General features: G+C 43.0%; 1 protein-coding gene across 1 annotated transcript; it reads right to left on the bottom strand.

The window, feature by feature from the left end:
* Nucleotides 1-2,145: 2,145 nt before the first annotated feature.
* Nucleotides 2,146-17,411, bottom strand: CD28 (CD28 molecule). The gene is made up of 4 exons (XM_048953038.1): nucleotides 17,229-17,411; nucleotides 10,164-10,517; nucleotides 9,818-9,936; nucleotides 2,146-4,672 (listed from the first exon to the last, which is right to left on the bottom strand). The coding sequence occupies exons 1-4, from the start codon at nucleotides 17,380-17,382 to the stop codon at nucleotides 4,532-4,534; spliced, it is 768 nt and encodes a 255-aa protein (XP_048808995.1). The 5' UTR covers nucleotides 17,383-17,411; the 3' UTR covers nucleotides 2,146-4,531.
* Between the last annotated feature and the right edge of the window lie 123 nt (nucleotides 17,412-17,534).

Genomic DNA, 17,534 nt, shown 5'->3' with positions numbered 1-17,534 from the left:
CAAAGATCCATTGCTCTGCTCCTGAAGATACAGTTAATAAGAAAGAATTTGAGACCATTCAACTTTATGTCTGTTTGCAAATAGGTTTGTATATAATTGGCAGCCTCCAAACACTTTGTCTGCCAAATTGACCACACCAGGCTACCTGTGTGCCCCTGAGGCTGGAGTAGCAACATGCTGCAATGCTATGCTCTAACAAAAGCGCCTGATTTTGAACAATCCATTTGCATCAAGATAAGCAGCTAGTAATGTTTCCCTCTCACAGACCCTTACAGACTCTGACTTTGGCTACGGTTTACTGCCTAATACTGTTTTTAGTGCTTTCCCACTCTTTATTGGACCGTAACAAAGCTGCCGTTATACTCATTAACCTAACCTGTTTTCTGGTTAGTGTGAGTGACTAACAAAATTGTCTTGGCCTGTGATTCATCTTGAATAAACTGTTTTCCAGTCACACAGAAAAAGCCTTGCTGAAAGTGGAAAGATTTGATCTTTAGCTCTGCAGATTGGCCTCTGTGCTCCTAAAGCTCAAATGTTTTGTCCCCAGTATCAAACATATCATCAAGAGTCAAAGTTGCTTCTGCTATTAGGGCAGGTATATAAGCACAGTGAACTCGGCAAAAGGCAAAAGCCTGCTATGCACAGGAAATGAAACGTACAGAAATTAAATGCCCTTTGGAAAGCACGTGGTGTGTGGGATTCCCATGTGGCTGTTTGGCATGACTGAAAAACTGAAGATGTTGGGAAAATCAAAGAGATGAAAGACTCCAAATCCTTAAAACAGAAGACGAAAGCATATCAAATCTCTGCATGGCTCCAATCTCCTGTGGCAACTCCTTCCCCAACAGTGAAGAGGAGCATGGCATACAAGGCAGCCTTCAAAGCCAGCAAGTAGCCACGGCTGCATGTGGAAGGTTGGACAACAGTGTCAGAGATTAACAAATTGGATGAGTCTCTGAAATGCTATGTCTGGCATAGAACTGAAAGTAGAAGAGATTGTATGCAAAGCAGGAAGGTGATATTGTTTGACAGATGTACAGGGGTCACGTTTACAGCCGTAGAAGAAAGAAGAGGTATCTTGAAGCATCTGGTACAAGAGGAGAATATTGGAATTTGGGGGAGGATTCAAATCAGGAGGGATGCCCAAGATTTCTGGCTTCAGTAAACCTGACAATCCCTGCAGTGTAGGTTCAAAATACTTGTAATGATAGCACAGGCCTCCTCCTGGGGCTCCTAGGGGCTTGGCTGCTGGAAGTGATGCACAGTCAGACCATTGGTTTGTGCTACACTGGAGACGTGCAGAACAGGAATCAGCGTGCAGGGGCTGGAGCTGCACAACCCGTGGTTGACCCCTTGCAGCATATGTTGATTGCTGTTCAGTTACAATGACTGCAATTCAGATGCTCATTTGACGCTGAGATCCAAACATGAAGGATAGGGGGATGAAAAATTAAATCACTGCTCAGCAGGATGATATTTGCATTTGTATTAAGCCCTGTCTGCAAGGCAGAAAACCCTATAGATCTCTCACTGCCCTCCAGGAGGGCCAGTTTCCAAGTTCAGAGCAGCAGCAGAGGGAGGATTCTCTTTACATCATCCTGTAAACAGCGTATAGACCCCAAAGACAGGGTCAGGGAGAGCCAGGACTGTCCTGGCACGTTATTCAGTGCCTGAGACAGATGGAATAAATTAGGATGGCTGTTTGTCATATATGCTAATCCACGTATGCAGAGCCAGTCTTAAGGCTTAACTGGCTTGCTTCTCTGCAAACCATTTCTCTCAGTCCCTCACAATGGTGGATAAAAGGTATTTACTAGTATCTCATCTCCAACAAGCTGCAATCGTGTCACTGCAGTGCTTTAAAATAGTGATAGTGTTCACTTAGACATAGAGCTTAGGCTTTTCCTGTCCCAGTTCACTTCATTTTTTTTCAGTATTCATTTAGGATGTTTCCCTGTATCTCCCTTTCTTTTCAGTCAATCAATAGAACTGATATTTGTACCACATATTCCATGTCTTACTTTCCAGTATCATGCCTTGGGAGCTATTGATACACTTTAAATATGGAGAGTACGAAAGTGTTAGAGGGAGGAAAACAAATTATACCACATTTGCTTTAGAAAGTAATAATTTCCACTGACAAGCCTCAGGCACACTGCATTTATTTAAGATTTAATTTACCATATTCACTTAATAATTTTAAAGGGAGACTGCAAAATATATAATAAAACTCTAAGGAATGTAGATCTGACACATCTGCATGTAAAAATATACATACCCAGATTAAATGAAGATCATTGACCCTCACTTACGTTTCCAGTGTACATGCGCAATCTCACCTTACATTTGCACTGGAAGATGTGATTTTTCACACTGCATCACAATCTGAGCACTTGTTAATGTTGCATTACACAACAGGGGTGCTGTGGATAGTGTTGAGCCAGGCAAGATAAAGCTGTGCCCTGGCAGAGGGCTGTGCCTGCCTGCAGCTCCCTGCAAAGAGCATGAAGGGATGTGTCGAGGCATTGGCATCCTGCTGCCAGGGCTACTGAGGAGGGTCAATCTAGGACTGTGTAGGGTCTTGTGTGGGTTCTGCTTGGCTGCTTCCCCTCCACCCTTGCACATGCTCCTTACTGACACGGCTGCAGTGCAAAGCCATAGGGAGGGGCAGTCTCAGAGCCTGCTGGGTCTGAGACAGTGGTCCTGTACCAGACACTCAGCACTGCTGCTGGCAGTGGGCATCTAAGCCTCTCTTACCAGTGCCACCATGAGCTGCATGGCTGGCCAAGCATGGCTCTTCTGGGAAGGCCTTTGGTGATGCCAAGGCCAGCCATACAGCCTGTGGTGTCACCCAGGGCCTCCTTGGCAGAGTTCACCCAGTTGGGGACAGCAAGCACCTGACCACAGCATCTGCTAGGAGCACAGTTTGTGGTAATGTGACTCTGCAGGAATGGCCCAGGGCCTGGTCAGCAAACTCAAATAAAACTTCCAATTTGGAAGTGCCTAAAGCTTTACTTGGGTTAAGACATCAAAGCGAGTTGTTGCCACACTTCCACATCTCTATTTTTTTGTCATCTCCCCTCAAAGAGAGGAAGAATGTTCTCATCTTGATTTGGAGGAATGTAAATGTTGAACAATCCCAATTTTATTTCTAAGTGGAAGTATGGATGTAATTTTCATTTAATTGTTTATTCAGTAATCCCTATAAAATACATCTCATCTTCTCTGTATGAAAAAGAGTCTTATGCTAAAACAACCCCAGTTACAGTTTAGGATGCCTTGTTAATGTAAACATGCTTAATTAATGGAATGATACAGGCCTTTGTTGAAGACTTTACCCTACTCCAGTAGGGAGCATCCCTGAAGAACATATTTAGATAAAAAATAACCTTCAGTGAGCACGAAGTTCAAAGTGCCTAGAGCAGTCCCGGCAAGCAAATGAGCAGACGTGGGCGCTGGTCACAGTGGTAGGACCTGAGGACACTCTCACACCGAAAACACTACTTGCTTATGGGAAAAAAGGTTCAGGTGGTCTTTAGCTGCTCATAACTGAACTCTGATTCTCAAAGGAGCTCTGGTACAACATAGGTGCCAGAAGAAGTGGATGAATATTCAGGAGGACTCAACAAAGTGCCTTACTGATAGAAACAAAAATTCATAAATGAGGTAAAGCTCTGCTCCAAATATGACATTGGTGTCATCTAATGCTCACCATATGACTTCAATCATCTTGCTGTAGGCAAGCATAGGAACTGGGGTTTTTTGTGGTCACAGCAAATCTTTCTCACAGTCCAACTTGTCTTGATTTCTTCTTCAGGTGGATTGGTTTCTCACTCTGTAGAGTTATGACTTCAAATGCTCTTTACAAACCGAAAGTGAACAATCTAAGGACTCACATGCTGAATGCTTAAGTAGCTTTCTTTCAATCTTGCTTTGCTCTGACAGCCCACTTGTGCTATAGCCTAATTGCTCGGCTACGTTCTGACTGACTTTTCCAACTCTTTTGAACATTTGTCTCAAATCTCAAACTCTGCTCTGGGCTCAGAGGGAAGCGTTTTGTTTAGGTTTTTTTTTCATTTTTTCTTATTTCACAGCAACAATGCTTTCGGAGGATTAAACATGCAGGAAAAGAAGTAACAGGCTAAGGCTAAGGCAGTGGTTGTTGGGAAAGGTCAGAAGTTGTGGTTCTGGTTCAGGTTCCTCAAGCAGCTCAAAAAAACCCACACACGTTAGGAGGAGACCTGCTCTGAGGTCCAGTGCCATCCTTCTTTCTTACCCACTGACAAACCTCAAAACAAGTTACACCACGTTTTCAGCCATCATGGAAAACAATCCTTTTTTGTCTTTTTCCCCCCTTTTTATGTTTATCTTTTATCTTTGAATAGTGAAGTTTAGCCAATACTTGCTGTGGTGTAGGTATCCATGGTCAATTGTAACAAACATGATGAGGAAATGACAGGCTGTCCTTCCATTCTAAGAGTAGGTGACTGCCTAGAAGCACATGAGGATAGTGGTGTTATGCTGGTGGGTATCATGGCTGCCAGGAGCGATACGCAGTGTAGTCTCGTGTTGGTGCATAGGATGGGTAGCCCTTGTTCTTTTGGTGAGGTGGATGCCGGGGGGTCATATTCATGTAGTCACTCTGACGGTACCTGTTCCTCTTGGATTTTTGCTGTGGGAGAAGGGGTGAGAGAAGCATGAAACCATTTCTGCAATTAGTCTGTCCTATCTGTGGTGAACATCCTAAAAGGGGGGAAAAAAACAGGGAGGAGAGCAGAGAACTTTTGAGTGTTAACAAGACATGAGAAATGTTAATAATGCATTTGATTTTTTCTTCGAGTTAACAAGTCATCTCACCTAACCTTCAGATATTTCAGCTGCTGGCAGTCCTGGTCCTGGATTGGTTCAGGGAAGCAGACATATTTATAAGAAAGCCTCCAGTTTGAAAGCAGTTATAAAAGAACACACGTTCTCGTAAAATAATCTGTAGAATAAGTCCAACCTGAGTGTAAGTGTCCAGCTAATCTGCTGAGGGATGTAGTGTCAGTTTTCCAGGTGAAGAAATGCTGCAGGCAAAGGATACAAACTGATCTCTCCCACCGCAAGTTCTCAGCTAGGTAATGACTCAGCAGAAACAATACAGCCTTGAGCAGTGAAGATTGCCCTAATTTATTAGGAAGGAAAAGAAATTGGCTTAACTGGAAGAGAACAAGAGCGGAAAAAATCAGCCTGGGCTATGTATGTATGCTCTGAAAGCAATGCCTTCTGCTTATTTCCATGGAAGCTACAACACATACAAATAGCACAATAGCACTATTTGATAGAGCAAATTCTCAGCTGCAAAACACTGTTTTTCAACACAGTCACCACTAGTTAGCACTAGTAGAGGTGACACACTGTTTCACAGCCACTACAATGGCATTGTTGTTAGGAAAATGTTGCCCACATAGTTCATCTTTTATTGGCCTGAGATGGAAGTCAGAAGGCATCAAAACTGGACTATACAAGTGGGTGTGATAGGACAGTCCCTCTAAGATGAGAAATGTGCTCTACAGTCTTCAAACTGGTAAGGGGCCTGGAATTACTGTGTTGCAAGAGAAAGGTTGTCGTCTTTTCTGTTCTCCTGACTCTGGAAGCTCCAGTCTACAGCTTAGTCAGTGTCATGATGTAGTGGTCAGAGTTGATGGTTTGTCTGGGTTCCAGGAAATCCAGAGGATCACCTCTGCCCTACCCCAAAAGACAGTGCACATCACTTTTCCTGCAGAGAGTTGTACCTTGAACGTTTTATTCTATGGATAATTCATATCTCCACTCAATGGTCTACTATATTGACTTCAGCTCACAGCAGTGTCATCATGTCTCATCACTGGTAGTGAAGTGTCCAGGAAGCTGCCACTTCAGTCTCAAATTACTTCAATAGATCCTGGCAAACTTGCACACGCTGTTATTTGTGATCCTGTGTGAGCATTTGTGGGACCCACCTGGTGCAAACTTTGCAGTATTTCAACACAGCCACCATTGCTTCCAATGCATTGAGGCTGATATTCAGCTTTGTATGCAGTTCCCAGATTGTAATCCACCAAATTAGTGCTGATGAGCTGATCAAGATGACCTTAATTTTGTGATGTGACAGCTGCGTATTGCTGTCCGGAACGTGGCCTCTCTTCCATGTCACTGTTTCCTCTGTTGAAACTTACCACCTCCCCATGCTCACATCCATTGTTTGGTCTCCAGGGACATTCAGCAAACATCAATGAACGTGAATGGGTGCCATTTTTTCCCCATAGAGGAATTCAGTGACACACCTTTGCTTCATACACACTTCCATGTCAGACACCATTTTGTTAGACTGTCCTTCTGCTGCCATCTGTCTCATGGCAACAAAATGAAATGACAGGAAGGTTCAACCTCTACTGCTGTACCACCAACATCTGCCTCTGGTGTTGTGGGCCAACATAATAAAATAGAGGCATTACTTTTGGATAATAATAACTTTGGACAATAATAAAATTGGAGGCATTACTTTTGGAGCTACTCCTACGTATCATGGCTTGCCTACCACTTAGAAGTACCACAGTAGAAATGCATAATGTATATGTTGTTCTGGGCATCCCTTTGAGAGGAAAAAGAATCACAGAATCACAGAATTGTAGGGGTTGGAAGGGACCTCCTGAGATCGAGTCCAACCCCCCTGCCAAAGCAGGTTCCCTACAGCAGGTCGCACAGGTAGGCATCCAGGCAGGTCTTGAACATCTCCAGAGAAGGAGACTCCACCACCTCCCTGGGCAGCCTGTTCCAGTGCTCCGTCACCTCACTGTAAAGAAGTTCTTGCGCATGTTTGTGCGGAACTTCCTATGCTCCAGTTTCTGGCCATTTCCCCTTGTCCTGTCTCCACTCACCACTGAAAAGAGTCCGGCCTCGCCATTCTGCCCCCCACACCTTAGATATTTATAGACCTGGATCAGGTCCCCTCTCAGTCTCCTTTTCTCAAGGCTGAACAGACCCAGTTCACTCAGCCTTTCTTCATAGGCTGAAGAAGGCCCTTCACCATCTTCGTGGCCCTCCGCTGGACTCTTTCCAAGAGATCCCTGTCTTTTTTGTACTGGGGAGCCCAGAACTGGACGCAGTACTGCAGATGAGGTCTTACCAGGGCAGAGTAGAGGGGGAGGATCACCTCCTTTGACCTGCTGGCCACGCTCTTTTTAATGCACCCCAGTAAGCCATTGGCCTTTTTGGCCACAAGGGCACACTGCTGGCTCATGGCCAACCTGTGGTCCACCAGGACACCCAGGTCCCTTTCCGCAGAGCTCCCCTCCAGCAGGTCATCCCCCAACCTGTACTGGTGCATGCAATTATTCCTCCCCAGATGCAAGACTCTACACTTGCTTTTGTTAAACCTCATCCGGTTTTTTTCTGCCCAGCTCTCCAGCCTATCCAGGTCTTGCTGAATGGCAGCACAGCCTTCAGGCGTGTCAGCCAATCCTCCCAACTTCGTATCATTGGCAAACTTGCTGAGGGTGGCCATTATCCCCTCATCAAGGTCATTGATGAAGATGTTGAAGAACCAGAGCTGCTGTTAATCTTTCATATGTCTCATTAACAGAGCCTTAAAAATCTCATTCCAATGTTGAATCCCTGCCTCGCAGTGCCCCTGTGAGACATGGGAAGCATCCCCGTCAGGAACGAGAGCAGCAGAAGGCAGATGAAATCATTTGCCTATCATGATAGAGGAAGTTTGTGGCTACAGCAGTGTATGAACCTGTGGTTCCTGCAGGCTGTGCATGAGGTTATTGTTCTTGCACAGATGAAGGCCTTCTTACAGGAACTAGGTAAAGTGCTTTCATTCTTTTTCCTTAATGCTGATTATACTTTTTCTTACAGTGTTTTAACTGACACTTCCTGCATACACATACATACATAGTATATGAATATATTGCATATAGCACAATATGCATGTGATGCTGTGGAATTGGATGAGGCTTGTATCAGAAACTTAACAGCTGTACATGCAGAGGGAGGCAGTTAATTTCTATGAGACACTTAGAGCTTTTTGATGTTAATGTTATATATATGCAAGGGGTTGAATGGAAATTATGTGCTACTTAAGCCATGCAGTGCAGTTGGTGCATTTAATCATTAGATAGAAAAGTTTTCTCTGTGTTTACCTCCATAAAAACATTTTTAATTCATCTATTAAAATCTAAGAGGTAATTTCACATGAGAGAAATATATTTTGCAAGCATGAGTGAGTTCTGGATTATTCCAGGATGAAATACAGCTGCTTCTCGAGAGGAAGTTTTCCTCCAGGGAAGACAGAACTGTAAGAATTAGCACATCTTTAGTTGCTTTCAGGAACTTAAGTGAAACAGACTTGCCTTGGCTGTCAAATACCATTTTAAGGACCTCATTTTAGCATCTACAATGTCTTCCAGGCAGCTTTGTTTAGATTCAACAGCACTCCAAGTACATCCACACTTGGAGCACACGTTATCAGAATAGCACCAACAGTGATAACAGCAGGTGAAATTGATGCAGGAAGCAGCATGCATCACAGTGCAGCCTTGTCAGTCATGCTGGGAGCAGACATCTTAGTAGTGCAGTGCATAACCATTAGGTACCAAGTGAAAATAGCAGAGAGAAAATGGTTTCAGATCCTAAAGGATGGATTGGAAGCTATGGTATCTCATCCAGGCACAGCTACTGTAGCATAGCACGGTAACACCAGCAGCTGTTTGCTGTAATCCTTTCACAGCTCTCCTGTCTCCTGTCTCCTTTCTACAGCAAGGCACTAAGAGGGACCGCTTAACCTGCCTTTGTATTTTCCTATGGCAATGTCCAATTTGATTGTTAACCATTAGAAATATGTATATATTGAACAAGTGTATTTTTGTGAAACATTTAAGAAAGCTCAAGTTTCAGCTAGTAGTGTGAGTGGTTTTCTGTGTATGTGCAGCATGTGGCCTGTCAGAAAGACTGCACCCTTTATACAGACTACCTCATAATGTGTTGAATGACACTATTTAATGGCAGTGATACAAGGAGAGACAGAGTGCAAGGAACAGAACTCTCTGTGGTCATATTTCAAGTCTTCCCAACATGGAGCAGAAAGTGTGAAGTCATCTCTGGGAGATGGTGACCCTAAGACCAGTGCTAGAAGGTGGCATTCTGCTACCTCTGCACCACACTTCGTGCTTTCCCTACTCCAGTAGGGCTGTGTATGGAACCAAGCTGGACTGGATGCAAACTGGGCCAGACAAATCTCCAGAGGGATTAGACAAAAAAATAAAGAACTGCAAGACTCTCTCTGCTTTCTTAGGGTAAATTACTACCAATGCACTGGTGCCCCTGTTCTATTGAAATCAAGCTGTCAGAAAAAGTGTGTACGAGAGGGAATTGCTGCATAGGCACAAAACACTGGTGTGGATGTTTTGGGGCCAACTGAGGGTTCTCTGAAGATTGTTTCACTGTAGGCGAGCTCCTCCCATCTCAAAGGGGTTTCGCAGGAGTGACTGTAGAGAGATATTTCCCTGACAGGGAGAACTAGTTGGAATTGGAGATTGAGTCCCAGCTTTGCTGAGGTATTGACATTGCCATAGGACTCTACTGAAGAGGCTGGCTGCCTATCAGGACTGCATCTGGCGTTTCAGCTTTCTTGGGGCATAGCACAGGTGTGAGTATGTATCTGGGCTGAAGAAGCACTGTGATCTTAATGTGAGAGATATCAGCGGATTTGTGGTAAGTATGGGAAGAATAACATGAGAGTTGAAGAGCATGTAGGGGCAAAGAGCACAGAAAGCAAAGGATAATAGTTTCTTACCCGGTAGATTATAAAGACTGCAGTTATAAGCATGCTGTAGAAACCAAGAAGTCCTGTCACTGCCACCATAACCCAGTACGAAGTTGCAGACTCGGGTTCTTGTGTCTGGATGGGTGTCTCTTTAAAAGAACAAAGAAAACTTTTAAGCACTTCAAAGCTTGTTTACTCCTCATTCCAGCACACCACCTGTATTAATCTTATCATACAGCTGCTTAAGATGCCTTTCTTAAGAAATCAGGAGCAGGAATTCTCATTTTGAGAGGCAACCCAGCTATTTTTTCTGCCTCAATCCAAAACGTAGGGAGTGTGTATAGGAAGGACACTGGTGTACAGGTTCTCAGCTTACCTCTCACATGAATGACAGTCCCGTTGCTCTTCTCATTATAGACATATGGAGGCGGATACATGGCCTCAATTTTGCAGAAGTAGATGTCAGTTTGGCTGGCAGTCATATTCCGAAGATTGAAGATTACTTTGTCCTTATCATGATTTCCCCAACAGTTGAATTCTTTATTTGAATTACTGTTGCTTTTGGTCATGTTCCATGAAATAAAGCAGACTTCAACTGAACTGTCTGTTCCTTTGTGCAGTGAGGCTCGAAATTCTTTCCCTGTTCCGTTATATGTGTAGTTGCAGACTAGAGTTGCCGTCCTATTGGCTACAATGAGCAAAGGACTCTGAGCCACTAGAATCTTGTTTTCTGAAAGGGAGGGAAGAAAAACACTTGTTTGCAAGATATATTAAGAGACTTCAGAACCACACAGCCTCCTGTTCAGCTTGTCTCCATCTCTCTTGTTCTCTGTTGGCGCTCCCTGCTAGGCAGTATGTAACACCATGCGGTAGAAGCAGTTACTCAAGGAAGCTCTGATTGCAACTATCCTCTCTCTATATACAAGTAATTTCACTGTTACCAGGGGAGACTGTGAGGTTGAGGGTGTTCTTCCACAGAGTCAGAACGCTATGAGAGAAAGTGGCCCGTGTGAGGAAGATTTAAAGTCAAGGGTCACAAGGCTGCTTTGTTTGTTAGTGTGCATACATGTGTAAGACCATCTTGGTATATCTGTTCCTTAGCATGCAGAATGCCAGGGAGCAGTATGGAGTGAAAATGCCATGAATTAAATGCTCAGTTAAGTAATCAGATAAGAGAATATTATTCATACCTTTGCTTTTTAGTTCAAGGACAGACTTGAAAAGTTTGCAAGTGGAATTTTGTGAAATTTTTCAAGTACTTGGCCCTTGGACAAGAAGCACAAAAGCAAGAACTGGTATAATTTCAATTTTTAAAAAGTCATTTCTCTAGCTATCAGTGGTAGCAGATTCTTAATCACTCAAAGGACTTAGGCTGACTAATCTGACACTGTATTGGCGCTTAGCACTTGAATGGCCTGTAAAAAAGCATGTCACATGAAGATACAATTCAGTTTGGATTGACCAAACTGATATGTAAACAGAAAGTGTTTTCTGACATGCAGAACTCTGTGCTACTAACTGCCAAACAATAAACCATTGATCAGACTGTGCAGAAAGACAACTGTTTCCAGAAAATCCACCCTGTACAAATGAGGCTTTTCAAATGGTGACCTGTAAATAAGAGGAAGCGAGCTGTGGTTCTTAAGCTAGGAACTTGCCGGAAGCAGGGACAGTGCTTTTGTGTATGCATGCCATTGCATATGTCTCCATGCAAGTCCAAGTTGCAGGAGTTCTTAGCAGCCTTTGATGGATCACAGAGAATTGCTGTGGTTGAGACAATGGCAACTGTATGTCTCTCCAAAATCTGCTGTAAAACCTGCATTCATTCTACTTAATCCATGTGAGGATACTTTAAGAGGATAGAAAGGAAAACAGAGCAGGAAGGAGGGCAGATTTACAGTGCCCAGGAAACAAGTGTTTCAATATACTTAATATTTAGGACTACATGGATGCACTTAGTGTGCTCCTAGATGTACAGGAAGAGGGACCACCCTGGCCTCTTGGGAGGACACTCCTACGGGGTGAATGGTACACAGGTTTATTTCCATGCTCAGTTTCAGGTCAAGAATTTCAGCATGCCTCCCTTAAGGCTGTTGGGAGCCTAGGCTTCTAGAGGGCAGCAGGAACATTAGCTTGAAAGAGGCCACTGAAGTCATGTGGTCTAGTCATATGCTCTGCTTTCAGAGACACACACACACCAAAAGACATATGAAACAAATGCATTCATAAAATTGACATGTTATTTACATACATCCAGAAAATATCCACACCAGATACTACCAAGTATATCCACAAGTGTTGTGAAGCCACATTTTCCATTTTGAAACCATTTCTTTTTGCACAGCATTCATTATGAGAGCTGTGAGTGAAGATGGTGAACTTACATGGTGGTCACAGCATTCACAGGGACATGGGAGATTCGGGTGTAATCCTTGCTCTGAATCAAAATAAAAGACGGACTTGAATGTGGGTCTAACAAATTTGAAGTGAAAACCTTGGCTCCATCCACTTGTTGGCCTATTGGGAGGTTGAGCCAGAAGCCCTCTGCTAAGGTATGCCCTGGCACAGCAATAATTGTAAGACATGAAATGCACAAGACTGGAACAGGGAGTGAACACACAGAGATGTGTGAGTTGGTCAGAACTAGTTGCAGGGTGTGGGCAGTAAAAACAAACCATGCCCAACAGGTTCTCCAAGAACCAGCCCAGCCCATGAAACTGCTGAAGTTGTTCATTTTCTCACCAAAATTCATGTTTACCAGCCCTTTCTTCTCATAAGAGCAGGAAGATATGAGACAGGGGATCTTTAGCAAAGAAGGAGTTCGCAGCCCAACCTCCTTGTGTCCCTCTGTTCAGTGTAGCTAGCTTGAGGATTGCAGCAAAGCTTATCACAGCTCAGAAATCTCATGTTTGCAGGGAATCCAAACACTAAAACTTTTTGTTTTGGGGAAGAGTGAGCATTTCCAGTACAAAGGCCCCAGGATCTTGGAATCCCAGAGCAGGCTGGCAGTAACAGCAGACAAGGCTGGCTCCTACTGAAGGTGCTGCCTGTGGTGGATTCTCATTGCAGTGAAGACATTTCAGCAAAATATTTCAGTTTCATTGAATCAGCATTTTCCAACAAAAGCTCTCCCCTAGGCCTATAAGGCATTCTAGTAAAGAGTGAGGTTCACGTTCTACTTCTTTAGACAGGCTATTTGATCATATCATTTTTTTCTAGAAAATCAAACTTTAGCCCAAGTGGGAAGGTACAAGTCTGCAGAATTGTTCTTTGGTTAAAAAAGCAGAACTCAAAGCATCTCACTTGGGACAGAATTGTTTTGAATTTTACCCCACCAGTGCCCACCACTACAGCTCTGGCTATTGCAGCTGAATACACCTTCGGAAGGGGTTTTTCTGTTTCAGAGTTTATATCCGAAACAGGCAGCCTTGAAGAGATAGTTGCAGAAGTACTATGGCTCAGAAAAAAATACTTGCTTGTTTTTTGCTGTAGGTACTTACAAATAAGTACCTTTTTGTCACTGCAAGTTCTTACAGAAAAACAGATGGACGTTTATCACATAGCCTGATCAGATCACTAAGGCCAGAAGAAAGACAACACTGAAAATAGTGTCAGTGAGGGACCACCTCCAGATGTTTTTTAGACTGTTCTGCAGAACCCAGAGACTTACCTTGAACTTTTGCTAGTCTGGATTCCTGGTGTATAGTAGTACATAGCTTCACATCATGAGCTCTGCTATTTAATTACAGCTCTGGACTATTTATGTCCCTGCTGTGATATTTTGTTTGTTGGCAAACAAACTTTTTTGATGCATCCACCAAAAAAATGCTTTCCATCACCTTACATCTTGGCTTTCTGGCCCAGCCTGTTTGCCTCACAATGGCAGCTGAGTGTTGATGACCCAGCCCCATAATGTTGGTGCTGAGATAACTAAACAATGGGAAGAAGTTTATTTGTGGATTGTTAAATAAGGGCTGCTCCTAAGTGATTTGTTTAAGCCAAACTTAAACCAAATCTGCTTTTGCAAAGTGGCGCTGCCATGTAAAATCTGAATGGATTGAAGGTGTTTTGTTTTCCATTTATAGGAACTAATTAGTGAACAGGGCAGGGCTAAGGCAAGGCAAGCTCGCCCCACAGGCATGTCAGGCCCTGCTGTTATCCTGCATCTCCAAGCTCACAGTTTTTCAAATTGAAGAAAGTCAGTCATTTCCCCATTTTGTGGGGAAAACAAAGTAAGGCCAAACAACCCTTACTTGATTTCTGATCTGAATAGGATTTGAGCGTATTCTTAGTAGAATCTGAATCATTCTGAACAAACTTGAGCTGAAGCTGCTTTTGCCTTCACAAAGACAGTTTTTCTTGAGTCTCTTTGGGTTTATGAAAATAGTGAAACTCTGAAACATCCAGTACATGTTTCTAATAGTGCACATTTTCCCCTAAATAGGTTTATAACTGCTGTTTCCAGAGCGGTCTTCAGTTGTTCTATATAGTAATAAATATCTGTCTTGGCCTCAGGCAGCAAATGGCAGTTATGAAAATCATTGTCCAGTTTCAAAAGTTTGTAATGTCTAGAAATGTAAGAACATTTTGATGTGTCTCAAGGCTGTAGGTTTTATAAGCAACGGTGTGCAAGATCTCTGTTAAGCTTTTCTGTATGTTGTCATGCTAATCATATCTTATAACCACAAGTGGGGTTTCTTTTGCCTCATGAAAGAGGTCCAATTCATATATATTTTCTGAAAAACACTACCTCCTCAATCACAGACCCTTCATGCAAGCAAAGCTCCATTGAAGGTTTTTTCTTTACTTTTTTTTTTTTTACTCAAGAAAGTGAAATAAAGATGACAGAGTATGGAAACTAACTATTTTGAAGGTTGGTTGTATTTTTTTTTTCCAGAACTTTCCATGAATCATTATCAGTTATTGGAAAAAAATATTATGTTAAAAATATTTTGTACTCTCTTTCTTTTTCATGCCAGTTGGCTTCAGGGAGCTATTTGCCAGAGCAAGGAATCTGGGATAAGTTGGGATTTCTCTAAGCACAGTAAAGAAATGGCCCACTTAAGTCCCTGCTGGAGGGGGTGGAGAGGGAAACCTGCAAAGAGCTTATTTAGTCCACAAGTGGAAAGACACACAGCTACGTTATAAACAAAGCTGTTTGTTTCTTCAGCTGCTGGTTTGTTGTTCAGTTGCCATTACTCTTTCCCAGGTGAAAGTCTTCCTCTGTTACTTCAGTTTTAGGTGTCTACGCTGTGTCTATGTGTAGAGCTGGAGGGATCTACCCTTTCTAATGTGATAGACTGGCTTTGTACTAACTTTTACTCCATTCATGCAAATACTGCACCAAGCAAAGTATTCTTGCTGAAATTAAACTTAGTTTGAACGCAGGGGTTTCTTTTGTCTGTTTGTGATGTTTTTGAGCCAGAATTTGTTGATGTCATCCTAATCTCAGCTAGCCTTGCATTTTGCATTCTGGTAACCTTGGTGGGTTTGAGGCTGATTTTAGCACTCAGAGATTGATTTTAACACCAGCCAGGATGTTATGCAAGCACTGAAAAGATGAGGTCATCTGGGGTCCTCTGCAGTGGGAACATTCTTACATTACTTTATTTCACAAAATAAGCAGATAGCCAAGTATTTAGCAGCCTCTCTGTTTTCTGTTACTTAGCTGACAGAAAGCGGATGATGAGGGTGGAGAGGGACAGGCTTTGTAAACACCAATACTACTGAAAAGAGGGAATAAGCAATCCAATCTTGTAAGTCTCTTCCCAGCTTTACGGTTCCACAATTCAAACTCAACTTGCCGTTGAGTTTGACTCAGTGGTGCAGCCTAATAAAAGCACGACAGGATAGATTCAGTTGTCTTCACCAGAACAAAGTACATTTTGTGGTTTGAGGAAGTTCTGCAGGGCTTTTACTTGTCCTAACGTTGTCTGTGTAGCAAGGATCATTCATCTCAGCATCAAAATGAAAAGAAGAGACAAGGAAATAGGTGAAAGCCCTGAAAAGTAAGCTAACTCGTGGTTCTGTTCAAGCAATTGAATGGTTTCAATGAAGCTGCTGTAGAAATTCTTAACCCAAAGCAAGTAAACGGATGTCTAGAGAATCATGGCATGTGTCTGATAAACACACGTTGTATTTTCTTGCAATTCAAGAGTTGTTTAAAAGATGTTCACTTCTCATGGAAATGGTTTTAAAACTATTAATTTATCACTGCTTCCTATCCCCTCCTAGAATTATTGTCTTCTCAGACAACCCAGTGGCCTTCTGTGAAAGTAATTACCATATTGCAAGCAGAGAATTATGAAAACTCAAAAAGGACAAGGAAAAAAGAGCCTATCAGCTCTTAAAGAAATATAGATCAAGGCTTCATGCAAATCACATTGCCTTTCATGAGGACTAGAACTACAGAAAAGCAACATGCAATTTAGGAAAAATATAATGAGTTTTATCTCTTGTATTAGAAAAGCAACTCTTTAAAGATATTCTGTATGTGAAAGATTTGTACTGGAAAACAGATTTTTGTTCCTACCTGTAAATTCCTCATAAAATACAACACGCTGATATTTGGAGGACACCAAATAACAACAGTTCACAAGCTAGAGATTTGAAAAATTGTCAAGATTATCCTAGCAAAACCCATCACCCTTTGCCTTGCTTTGCGTTTTGATGTACTGCTTGGAGAGACGTGGTAGCTCTGAACGCACTAACACTGCATCAGCGAAAGACAGCAGCCAGGTAACTGAAGATTCAGAAGGATTTACTAAGATGCTGTATTCCTAAATCACAACTAGGCATTTGTGTTACCAAAAATATTTTCAGAAAGAAGCAACATATCTAGTTATTATCAATAAACTACTAAATAATGCAAAAATCAGTTAGTCGGCAATTCCTATCCTCCTAACTTTGAGTTCAGTAAGCAGCTCTACTGTTGTTCCTTTCACTTGCTGATGCTATGAGAGTTCAGGTGGGCTCAGCTCTGCAGCCCGTCACACCAAGCTGGCACACAATGGGACAGAGGGCTGACCACAGCAGGCTTGGAAGTGGCCCCAGAGGGCGCAGCACCAGCTCTGCTCGGATCCCCCCAGCAGATGTTGAAAGCCACAAAGCACAATCCGTGCAGGCTAGGGAAAGGTGAAATAAACTCTCTAAATAAGCAGTTTCCAAATGCATCTGAAAAGGTTGCAGATTAAATAGATATCTCTTGAGTCTTGTCTAGGAGGGATACTCGTGAAAGAAAAAAATCAACCTCCTGGTTATACTGAGTCGATCCATAAGCAGTCTCAGCAGCATGCTTTGTCTCTTCTCTCATGTTCAAACGCACCATAATTTCTGCAAAACTAATCCAGATCTGTACAAGACTGTCTACTGTCTACTGTCTCCCCTCTCCCATGATACAAATGTTGAAAAATCATGGAAACAATCATATTTTTTCTGTTACCTGTTACATCTGCAGCAGGGATGAGGCAGAGCACCACGAGGATCCCCAGCATGGTGATGATGGTGGGCCTGTGGCCTTGTCCCCACCCTCCAGGCACTGCCAAGTCCCCCAGGGCTTCACGCCACGGGCGTCCACACAGGGCAATCTGCACCATCACCAGCTCACACAGCTTCTCTCCTCCTCCCTGCGTGGCACGTGATGTGCAGTCGAGTGAAACCACAATGGCAATGTTCAAACAGGAAACTCAGTTGTTTGATGGCTTCAACCTTGGGAAGCCTCCTCTGTGCCTCTGCAGCATTCAGGAAC

The sequence above is a fragment of the Lagopus muta genome, chromosome 8 (assembly GCF_023343835.1).
Source record: "Lagopus muta isolate bLagMut1 chromosome 8, bLagMut1 primary, whole genome shotgun sequence".
Taxonomy (NCBI): Eukaryota; Metazoa; Chordata; class Aves; order Galliformes; family Phasianidae; genus Lagopus; species Lagopus muta.
Note: the sequence above shows the minus strand (reverse complement) of the source record. Positions and strands in the feature narration are given on the sequence as shown.